At 41.1% G+C, this 12,332-nt stretch overlaps 1 protein-coding gene across 2 annotated transcripts in view; it reads right to left on the reverse strand.

Moving 5' to 3' along the window:
• vps50 (VPS50 subunit of EARP/GARPII complex) overlaps nt 1-12,332 on the reverse strand; it is a 192,843-nt gene that overhangs the window by 79,766 nt on the left and 100,745 nt on the right. For both annotated transcript variants that reach the window (XM_080442184.1, XM_080442183.1), the window contains exons 18-19: nt 10,684-10,869; nt 4,202-4,320 (exon numbers count right to left, since the gene is read on the reverse strand). In XM_080442184.1, the coding sequence (XP_080298310.1) occupies nt 4,202-4,320; nt 10,684-10,869 (305 nt within the window). The remainder of the gene's footprint in view (nt 1-4,201; nt 4,321-10,683; nt 10,870-12,332) is intronic.

Raw genomic sequence — 12,332 nt, forward strand, 5'->3', positions numbered from 1 at the left:
GCCAAAACCGTATATATACGGTTTTGCAAAAGGTGCAAAAAGTGACGCGGAGTGCCAAAACCGTATTTAAACGGTTTTTGTGTCTTTTTTTTAGAGAGAGCAGCTCTGGGAGTACCCATTGTGATCCTGAGAAGGAAGGGCCAGATGGATCACCGGAAAAAAAAAAAATGGCTCCCCATCCGCTTCCTGTCTATTTCCTACTTTAAAACGTCTGTATCTCCGAATCTGTTTCCGGTGGGGAAAACCGGTCATGCGCGATGCGCGATCCCTCCCCGTTGTAACTCGCGAGTGAAATATTATCGTTCCAGGATGTAGCCAGGGTCCTCGCGCTACATGAATGCATGCTTTTTTTACGTGAATTTGCTCGTCGTGGAGCCTAGAGCTTTAAACAGCAAAGCGCAGTCAATGGGGAGAATGCTGGCACCCACGGTAAGTTGTTATTAAAGAATTCAGGCACCCCAGTCGCGTAACGAGCCAACAGTAGGCCCCGACGCGAGGTGGTCACAGCGGGCCCTCATGAACGCGCATGCACGATACTTTTTTCGCGGGTTTGTGACGGATTTCGGGTACATAAACAATGGTTTTGTAACAATGTTAAGGGGCCCACCCAGGTTTATTTTTTAATTCATTTAAAAAAAAAATATATATATATATATATATATATATATATTTTTTTTTTTCTTTTGGGGTGGGGAGGTGCCCCTAACGTAGCCTGGTAAACCCTCCCTCCGGAAATCTCATTTCCATTTGATTTCAGGAGTGAGTCTGGCCTGATCCGCCTTTCTGCAATATTGGCTGTGCTGGAGTTGGGCGGGAGTAATACCGTTGACTGACAACCCCTTCAGCCAATGATAATTTTTCCCCTTCAGCCAATCAGCAGTTCACCAGTCTTAATGTGACGCAACGAGACTTTTGAGACAGCCATACCCAAAATGGGTTGCCTTTTTCGGATACAATGGTGTCACTGCCCACCCCTACCGGTTCTCTAAATTTTTATTTTTAAATAGGCTTTGTCATGATTAATTGACCACATATATGAAGTTAAACAACTAAATTCTATCCAAACGATATCTTATAAGTAAATTCCGTGCCTCAAAATAGAAGTTAGAGAGCTTTTTGAAGTAAAAAAATAGCGGAGAATTGGCCGCACAAGAAAAAGATGGCTGCCGTTCGTGTTTTGGGCTCACTCGAACTCGCCACCTGATTGGCCAACGTAAGCTGTCAATCACAGAACAATGAGCGACGACGCTGATAGGCTCGGCCGTTTGGCATACACAGCCAATATTGCAGAAAGGCGGATCAGGCCAGACTCACTCCAGGAATCAAATAGAAATGAGATTTCCGGAGGGAGGGTTTACCAGGCTACCCCTAACGTCATGGGCCCCAACGCAGCCGCGTTGTCTGCGTGACGGTAGTGACGCCCCTGAGGCACCCAATGTGTTAAGTAAATGTGCTTAGTTACTTTCCACCACTGGCATCCAGACATCTAGTCAGCCCGCTAAATGATAGATCAGAAGCTTTACACAAAGCCCTGAGAAACAGGGACACCCACCGTAAGATAGGGGGGACTCTGAACCAAGGAACTGAGAGAGACAACCCTTGACTCTGATCATTAGAGTGCATTAATTTTATTCATTATCTAGAACCGGCTCATTTCCGGGGTGTGACCTTGCATGACATGACCTCTAATTAACAATTAACATGCCCAGGTGAAACGAATAGAGATTTAGCATTTAACCCATTAAAGACCTGGAACGCATTGTCATGTGTCATTTTAGATTTCTTTGGGCTATTCAAAAATAGCAGATCTACAAGCTTGTAGATCTCCTATTTTTGTGTTTTTTAAATCATGGAATTTTTAAAGCAAACATTTTTTACTCAAATCTTTGCTTCTACAAATGTCTAACAAAAATCCTAAGAAAAAAACGTATGTTTTGCTATAATATCAGTGGTTTTCAAATGTTTTCATGTCAAGGACCCCAAAATTATATATTTGACCGCGGACCCCTCAAAATATTTTGTTCCAGGGGGTCCCAGAAGCAAAGATTTGAGTTACAAATGTTCGCTTAAAGAATACATATATATATATTCAAAGATTAGCACACATTTTCACGATTTTTCAAAAATAGCAGATCTACAAGCCGCGCTACGAGCTTGTAGATCTGCTATTTTTGAATAGCCCAAAGTGTAAAATAATGCTTTTTAGCTCAAATCTAAAAATGACACAGATGCGTTCCAGGTCTCAATGGGTTAAGCGATTGATAGGCTAGCGTCAGAGCAATATGTAAGAGAAGGTGGAGAAGGGAAATGTAACGTGGATGGATCATGTCAAACCTCATTTAGACACGTCACTGAGAAATGCACAAGACGCAACGTGAAGCTTCATATCACAATATCACATGAATATAATATCATGTGTCACATTAATCATGTAACGGGCAATTACATGATTATCACAGTGCCGTTTTCCTAATGTACTACTAAATAAGTAATAGCGTTATATTCCCTCATTTTCCCCCCACACATACAGCAATCGCATGCAATTACTGTACATGTCAGACTGCCATAGATACAGATTAGAACCAGGCTGATATGGCACTGACCCTGATCGTATAATGGGAAATAATATATATCTGCCAATAATCTAATAATCTGCTCAAAATAATGACTACGATTTTTTTTTTCCTCCTGTTTTGATCATGCCATTAGCTGCGTTACTGCACATACTGCAGAGTAAAGCAAAAAACGACATATGAAGATGTTCTATGCATTTATTTAGTACAGATTTTATTTTGGAAGATCGAATAATTCAATTTGAAATCTTAGCTCGTTGGGTTCTAATACAGATAAAAAAAAGCACAGCTACAGATACTCTCACACATACTATAAACTCAAAAAGACAGCCTTAAATAAGTACATATATAGTATATATATATAAACTGAAACTGCTCCTACTTGCATAGATTATCATCCCCTAAATTCTTTACAAATTGTTTCCCTGATGGAACGTTTTAAATCTTCACTTAAACGAACCGAAAGGCGGATTATACTTCGTATAAGTCGTTTTTTTTCTTCATTCCGGTACTGTAATTATCCTTTTATGAACAAGCCGCAGAGGAGCTAATGACTGCCTTAGTGTACATCAAACAGCCGCAAAACCTAATCTAGTCATCAAGCGGAAAATATGTAAGTATAGGTGGCTATAAAGAGAATGTTTCATGGTGTGTAGACAAAAGCCTTGATGCCATCTCTCCGCCTACTTGCTGGGCTTAGGTCGAGGTGAGCTAAAAAATTAATGCCGTTATAAATGCATGGAAACTGCCTCAGTGTCCCTCTCTAAGCAGGTTTGAGCACCTGTCTAGCAAAAATAAGCGAGACAATTTGACTCTTTGACTCGGTTTAAAAAAATGTTTTAAGTTTAACCCATTAAGACCTGAAGCCTATTCTACAAATGTCTTCTAAATCCTAACAGTATTCTGAAAAACTTACGTATCTATATCAGTGGTTCTCAAACTTTTTCATGTCAAGGACCCCCAAAAATGATATGTATTTGGCCACCGAAACCCCGTCTCAAAATATTTTGTTCCAAGGACCCCCAGAAGCAAAGATTTTAGTTAAAAATGTTGCTTTAAAAAAATATATATATATTCGAAGATTTGCGCACATTCTTACGATTTTTCAAAAATAGCAGATGTACAAGCTCATAGCGCGGCACTCTGTGCCGCGCTATGAGCTTGTATATCTGCTATTTTTGAATAGCCAAAGTGTAAAATAATGCTTTTTAGCGCCTCCTCCAGGTCTCAAAAGTAGAAGAAAACTTTTTTCAAACGTGTGAGGGGATTTCGCGGGGTGGTGTCAAGAGGAGCAGTTGGGAGCAGCTCATTGGGATAATTAGGTCCACCTATTATTAATCCTGTGCTTTTTTCATCTATCTGCCTGTCTTGCCTGTGCCCTCTGTGCTTTCCCTGCAGTTGGTGGCTCACGACGAGCCAATTAACTGAGGAGTTGAATGGACTGCAACTGCAGGGCGAAGCATGATTACCGACAGGAAGAGAACCAGAACAAGAACATCTTACTGGACATTCCATGCCCTTTTAGAGGAGAAAGAACGAACAACATCACCACCACCCTCACCTCGCCGTGTCATTGGTGGGGAAGCAGAAGCAATCCCCCATAAGCGCGGTACAAACTATGTACTGACCTCTTGAGTGGGGCGTCGCCCGTCTGCTCGTCCACATAGTCCTGCTTGAGTTCGTCCGCGACGTCGCTGTCGCTGTCGTAGTCCTGGTACACGCTCTTCTCCAGCTCGTCTGACTCGTACTGGAGGAGCATGGGAGAGCAGAAAAAGTACTCAAATGTTTTACTTATGTAAAAGTATCAATACTGCAATATAGAAATACTCTGTTACAAGTAAAAGTCCGGAATTCTAAATTTACTTGAGTAAAAGTACAAAAGTGTTGGTATCAAAATGTACTTAAAGTACCAAAAGTAAAAGTACTCATTATGCAGAATGTCCCATTTCACAAGTGTTCAAATGTATAGAAATATTTTGAAAATAGCTGATCTACAAGCTCACAACGCGTCGCGATGCGACGCATTGTGAGCTTGTAGATCGGCTAACCATAGGGCTAACATGGTTAATGTATGTTTTATGATATAATAATTTAGTAACTACTAACTAAAGTTTTCAAATAATTGTAGTGGAGTAAAAGTACAATATTTGCCTCAGAGGTGTAGTGGAGTAGAAGTAAAAGTATTGCAAATTGGAAATACTCTAGTAAAGTCAAAAGTAACTCAAAATTGTACCTAAGTACAGTACTTGAGTACATGTACTTAGTTACATTACACCACTGCATGGGAGTGAGGGAGAATAGATGAATGAAAGAGGACAAGGAAGAAGAGACACACAAACGGAGGTGAAGTGAAGCAGGGGGGCAGATATAGGGAGAGACAGAATATGGACGGACGGATGAAGACGGAGGGACGGAGATGGACAGAGCAAAGGAAGGAGGAGGCAAGGGAGGGATAGAGGGTGGACAAAGTGTGAAGAAAGTGGAAAACGGTGACTTGGTCAAAACCAAGTTATGAATAAGTATGAATAAAGTTGAAAAACGATATCATTGTCAGTGCTGTCCTAAATCACCACTGGATCGCTAACAAGATGGGTTTCAAAAGGACGGCTCGTTTTCTATTTCTAATGCGCTCTACGGCATTTTTATTGTCTCCGCCAGGCCGAAAGGCATGGCGAGAGAGTATGTTTTACCCCCTGTCCGTCCGTACGTCCGTCCGTCCGTCCGTGTGTCCGTCCGTCCGTGTGTCCGTCCTGTCCGTCCGTTAGCAGCTAATCTCTGGCACCGTTGGCCCGGCCGCTGCGAAACTGTGCACGCACACTCCCTGGATGCCAACTCAGAACCTCTGGCCCAATTTTTCAGATTGGCCTGTTATAGCGCCACCAGGAGGCCGATATGTGCAAAACACATTTATTGATACTACTCCTACAGATTTTGTCCAAACATCACACAAATCGGTACACAGTATCTCTATAGTCATGTGATCAACACGGATTTATCCGATTTCCCATATTCCATCCTGATTGCCTAAGATTGGCTTCCAAAGTTTGCAGGATTGTTCCGTTTTGAACAAAATGCCTCAAATCATGAACGCAGCTTGCGATTTCCGTGAAATTTCACACGCACATTTCTATTAGGCCGACAAAGAAATGCCACCCTTTTCACATTGGCCTGTTATAGCGCCACCAGCAGGTCTAATTTTGCAAACATATTTTTGGAACAAAATGCCTCAAATCATGAATGCAGTGTCCGATTGCAGTGAAAAGCCCTTGAACAAATGGCACCCTTTTCACATTGGCCTATTATAGCGCCACCAGGAGGCCACAATAACGTACCTGACCTGGCGGAGACCTGTGCTCCGAGGAGCACTTTTTCTAGTTTCAAATATTTTGATCCTTTCCTGATCCTCTTATAAGGTTTTCTTTTTTTCTTTTAACCTGAAGAAGATCCAGAAAGGACTGAAACGTGTTTTAAATAAAAAAGTATAACATTTGTCTTAAAACAAGAGTTGCAAGCCTTTTTTAAAACAAACTTCTGTGCTTTGCAGTTTGGCTCGGCAACAAGATAGGGGGATGTGCGATCACAAATCGGTTAACAAGATGATTATACCTTTTGTTTTGGTTAAATTCATCCCTACATCTGAAACCGTAAAACACAAACAGCTGATCTGAAGTAGGCGTGGACTAGGCATATGAACTAGACACCACAGAAATCGACTACTGTATGGAAGTAGCAAATGCTTGTAACAAAGTTTTAAGATTAAGTGCATGGCCTATTTCTTACCTACAATGTATAAATCGTCATCAAACAGGCTGCCAGAGCATTGAGTGTCTAGACTCTATACATTACTTCTCCTCCCTGAGCACACCTCTTTACGAGGGTTAACCTTGGACACATCCAATGTATTGCATTTTGCGAATGTGCGCATTTCGACTCAGATTCTGATCAACCAGCTTCTGTATTGTTGTTTTGTTTGTCAGTAGATATTGAATTATTTCCTGATCCCAGTGTGGATTTTATTGCCTGAATTAAGACTGCCTCTATAATAAACGTATCGTACTGAAGCTGCTCTGCCTCCGGTTGTTCTGCGCTTGGGTGCTACTCTACTCACATACCTAACACCTGGTTTGCAGTGAGTCATCTTCTCCCTCATCCGCCTTCTTTCCTGTCTCTCTTCATTTAATTTCACTACCTTATAAATGCCTTTGAAAATAATAGTAAGAAAAAAATGTCTATGCGGAAGCCTTAAGGGACTCATAACCCAGAAAGGATTGGCCTAACGTGGAGAATCTCCTCCTTCATGTAAGGCCTTCCATGATAAGGTAACATGATTCTATACGGACGCGCAATCACCACTGCAATAACATGCCCAGGTTCAGATAATGGAACTACAGGACGATACATGGAGGATCAAAACGTGCTCATAGCTAAGGCAGGCTCGGCAATATTGCTATTGCCGTTTTTTTTGCCGTTAAGAAAAAAATTATATTCTCCAAACAAAATGAGTGGAAGACAAAGCCACAGGTAGGCACACCCCCCCCCCCCAATTTGGACAGGAATGCATGGCATGTTTCAGAAATAAAAATAAAAGGAAAACGACGTGCACATCCCCAACCCGAACTTGGTCAGGTGCGTGAGTGACAAATAGTAGGTAGAGAAAAATAAAACGCTCGCACACAGATGCTTTATTTATTGCACCACAAAAGCTGTGATGTTTCGAAACGTCACAGCTTTTGTGGTGCAATTATAAAGCATCTGTCGTGTTTCAGAAATAAGGTGAAGCGTCACCTCTTTGCTGTGCAGTCACAGTGGGGGGGTGCATAAATTGTGTTAACCCATTAAGACCCGGGAACGCATCGGTGTCGTTTAAAGATTTATCTATTCAAAAATAGCAGATATACAAGCTCATGGCGTGGCACCGAGTGCCGCACCATGAGCTTGTAGATCTGCTATTTTTTTTAAATCGTGAAAATGTGTGCAAATGTATATATTTTTTTAAAGCTAACATTTGTAACTCAAATCTTTGGTTCTGGGGATTCTATGTCTTTTTAAATCTCTAACTGTTTAAAAAAAGAAAACTTATGTTGCTATAATATCAGTGGTTCTTAAAACCTTTTTTCATGTCAAGGACCACCCAAAATGTTATGTATTTGGCAGCGGACCCTCAAAATAAAAAATATATATATTCAAAGATTTGCACATATATTCACGATAAAAAAAAAAGAAGATCTACAAGCTCATAGAGCGGCACTCGGTGCCACGCTATGTGCTTGTATATCTGCTATTTTTGAATAGCCCAAATAAATCTTAAAATGACACGGATGCATCCCCGTTCTAGCGGTCTTAATGGGTTAACAGGAAATGAAAGGTTTTTCAAATATTAGTATCTAAATGATGCCTCTGGCAGTGGCATCACTGAGTATATCACACAAATTCTCAAGGCACCCCAAGTTCTGCTGCGCTAAACAAAAAATAAATTATTTATTGAACATTGACAGATAAGAGCTCCAAACATCCACTAAAGTCTCTGTGGGAATAGAACTTCAATCGAGGCACACACACCGGCATACAGATCACATCATCTTCAACACGCAGCCCCTTTAGAGACTCGCACATTGGACAAAGCCGCTCTTTATCGCTGACAGCCCTGCTGACAAGTTCATCCTCGCTTGGCCAAGGATGACACCATAACTCCGTACGGAACGGCTCTCTATTTTCATTATGCCAACGCTCGTATTAACCCATTAAGACCGGGAACGCATCGGTGTGTCATTTTTAAGATTTCTTTGGGCTATTCAAAAATAGCAGATATACAAGCTCATAGCGCGGCACCGAGTGCCGCGCTATGAGCTTGTATATCTGCTATTTTTGAGAAATCGTGAAAATGTGTGCAAATCTTTTGAATATATATATTTTTTAAAGTGAACATTTTTAACTCAAATCTTTGCTTCTGGGGATTTTACAAATGTTTTCTAAATCATTTGATTTAGAATTTTTTTTTGTTGAAAAAAACCTACCGTATGTTGCTGTAATATCAGTGGTTCTCAAACTTTTTTTCATGTCAAGGAACCCCAAAATGCCATGTATTTGGCTGCGGACCCCCATCTCAAAGTATTTTGTTCCAGGGACCCCCCAGATTCAAAGATTTGAGTTAAAAATGAATATATATATTCAAAGATTTGCACTCATTTTCACGATTCTTTTCCAAAAAATAGCAGATCTACAAGCTTGTAGCGCGGCACTCGGTGCCGCGCTACGAGCTTGTAGATCTGCTATTTTTTGAATAGCCCAAAGACATCTTAAAAATGACACATGCGTTCCCGGTCTAAATGGGTTAAATGTCAGGGCTATGCATCAACTGTTAAGAAGAACGGTGGCGGATGTTGTGCCGAATGGCCCCGGCGCAGTCAAGGGGACCAGGCTGTGTGAAACTGTTATGGGTGACCCAGGCGATGACACTTAAAAGGTCTACATGAAGCACTTAGCCGCCCCTCAGTGATTACCACCCACTTAATCGTCTCTTTATGAACTCGTTTGCCATGACAATTCAACCCGCCCATACAGTGTGGATGTCACTGGTGAGTCCGATTTGGCCATGATGAATGACTTGGAGTGGATCGCGCAACTTATTCAATTTGAATTAACCCTTCAAGACCGGGAAAGCATAATTGGTGTCATTTTAAGATTTCTTTGGGCTATTCAAAAATAGCAGATATACTAGAGAAGATCTGCATTTTTTTTTTTATCGTGAAAGTTTGTGCAAATCCTTTGAATATACTTTTGAAAGCGATTGCATCCGTGGATTCTACAAATGTCTTCTAAATCCTAACAGTTTTTTTTTTTTAAACGTATGTTTCTATATCGGTGGTTCTCAAACTTTTTCATGTCAAGGACCCCCAAAATGATATGTATTTGCCCGCGGACCCCCATCTCAAAATATGTTGTTCCAGGAACCCCCAGAAGGAAAGATTTGAGTTAAAAATGTATATATATATATATATTCAGATTTGCACACATTTTCATAATAAAATAAAAAAATAGCAGATCTACAAGCTCATAGCGCGGCACTCTGTGCCGAGCTTGTATATCTGCTATTTTTGAATAGCCCAAAGACATCTTAAAATGACACAGTTGCGTTCCATTCCCGGTCTTAATGGGTTAAAGTCAAAAGTACAATACATAAGTCTAATTGAGGAACGGCAATTGTAATGATGGATAATTGCAATGACGGATAAGTGGAACTGAGGGAGAACAGAGGAGTAACGTGCTGAAACCTGCAGTGGTAGCTACACCATTAGTTGCTGAGGTCTGAGGTTGCAACATTTTTTTTTTACTGCAGGTGCATAGGCGTGAGTAGTATATAAGTACACCATTTTGGACTATGCTAAGCTAAGATGCTAATATGCTAATGCTAACATGCTATACTTATATACTACTGCCGTGATTCTCGTATGCCATCATTTGCCATGAAGCCTTCTGGAGGTGTTGTGGGCGTATTTCGACAAAAAACCTGTGACGGAAGGTGTTCCACTTAATAACCCCAATGACACAGCTGCTCTCCCAAACTCTCTCTTGTCCTCCATTTTAATTCTGAGGGAACCTGAGGTTACATCTTTGTGCATGTGACTTATATTCTGCTCAATATACCGCATTACTATTTGATGTTAATAGTATATAACTATATGTATAAATATATATATATATATATACTGTAGTAATAGTATGTAAAACAGTTTTTCTTACATTTTCACCTCCCATCAAACATCACTGAAAAATCTTTCTTTTGATTCTTGCTTTTGATGTGACATGATTTCAACCCTGTGCATACGTGTGTTTTTGTGCTCATGTTGCGTACATGTATATGCTTTTGATTTGATTGTTTTGTTCTTGCTCTGTACAGCACTTTGGTCAATCTGTGCTCTATAAACAAAGTTTGATTTGATTTGACGTTATGGACTGAAAAGTTGTAAAAAGAAAATCCCTGATATCTGCATTTGAAGACGGCATGCAGGAGTTTTTTTCTGTTGTGATTTCAACCCAAGGCCAGAATATCCTGAATTTATATTCAGTGAGTGAGAGTGCATAGTCTGCATACTCCAGTATCACCACTTACCCCGTTCGATGCCAACACGTCCTCCGTCTCCTCCTCCCTGTTCTCGATGTGCATCTCGAAGGGGTTACCCTCCAGGTTGAACTGCTGGAACAGAGACAGCTCCTCCTGGGCCGGGCTGGCTGCGGTTGCTGCCTGTCTGCTGGGAGACACCGATGGGGAACGGCCCTGGCCCATGAACTTAAACTCCTGGATGACAGGAGGGAGGGGGGGGGGTGGTGGGGAGGGAGAGAGAGAGAGAGACATTCAGACAGACAGACAGACTGACAGACAGACAGACACACTTGCTAGCTGCATTATACATTAACCCATTAAGACATGAGGCCTATTCTACACTCAGTGAGTTCATTTGAAAATATTGAATAAAAGTTGCCGGTACTGCATTCGATGTGAGAGTACAGAGTGATACAGAGTTAATAAAACTCACTCAGGCCCCGCTGTGCCCTTTCAGAGTTCAAACAATGACATTATTAATCCGACTCACACAGCTCATCTACGTATGAAAGAGTATTCACATGGAGCAACGCTCCCCAGCGGAAATGTCGGCCACAAATTGCTATCCCTCTTAGCACTCAATCATTTCCCAAATGATATAGAGGCATTCCGCCACCTTCTTAGCATAATTTCATATAAGGCCGATCTATAAGCTCATAACTTATTGCAAAAAATATATATAATTAACATAAGTTAACACATTGAATGCCAAAAACGGTCCGGACCGTTTTTGAGGGTCCAAACGAGAAGTGCCGAAAACGGTCCGGACCGTTTTTGACCCAATTCTATTTTTATACATGTGGGCCACGTGGGGCGCTAAAACGAAACTTTGACATCACCCAAGCAGTTTCTGAGAAGAAGAGGCTGGATGTGGCTCCATGTCAAAAATCCTTCCGGTCGGCGTTTTCAATGTTATCTCCTTGATTAAAAGCTTAATATCTCCATTTCTTTTTAATGTGGTGGAAACGAGCCGTTTTCGATCGGCGATCACGCTGCAATGGAGGGTCGCGTTGGAAATATTATTGTTCCAGGCGTTAGTCGGGACCCTCCGCCGTCTCGCACGCACGCTTTGTTTACATGCATTTCCGCGTCGGGGCTTCTCACAGCACAAAATGTATAACGCAAGTGGATGGAAGAAATGCTGGCACTCAACGTATAATATTTTAATAAACCTCTGGCACCCAATGTGTTAACAATAATGACATGCCTAATATACTGTAGGGATGCCAGGTCTATAGAATTTGCCTCTGTAATGAGACATGAGTAATCACAAAGTACTGATATTATTATTTAAAAGATAATTCATAACTTGTTGTATAGTTGTATATTGCAATAATGAGTGGTTGTCACAAAATCCCATGGACTTGTTTACCGTTTGGGACCATTGAAATAAAGGTATTATTCTAGTAACTTTTGGGAAAGTGGATGCACTGCAAACAGGGTGACGAAGGGAGAAAAAAAAAGACAGACTGCTTCACACAAACTCGGTGACTATACCCTGAAGATACCGCTGAAAGTAAAAGATTAGCTTTTTAATTCACTCCATTTATCTTCTTGACGTATCAGTCTTCCAGATTATCTATACCTTTCTTTGTGTTTTTAGTCAGCTGAACACAATGCAGGCGGCTGTGGGATTCGGTGATGATGCCGGTATCTCA

Source organism: Gymnoscopelus braueri, assembly GCF_963280865.1.
Source record: "Gymnoscopelus braueri genome assembly, chromosome: 11".
Taxonomy (NCBI): Eukaryota; Metazoa; Chordata; class Actinopteri; order Myctophiformes; family Myctophidae; genus Gymnoscopelus; species Gymnoscopelus braueri.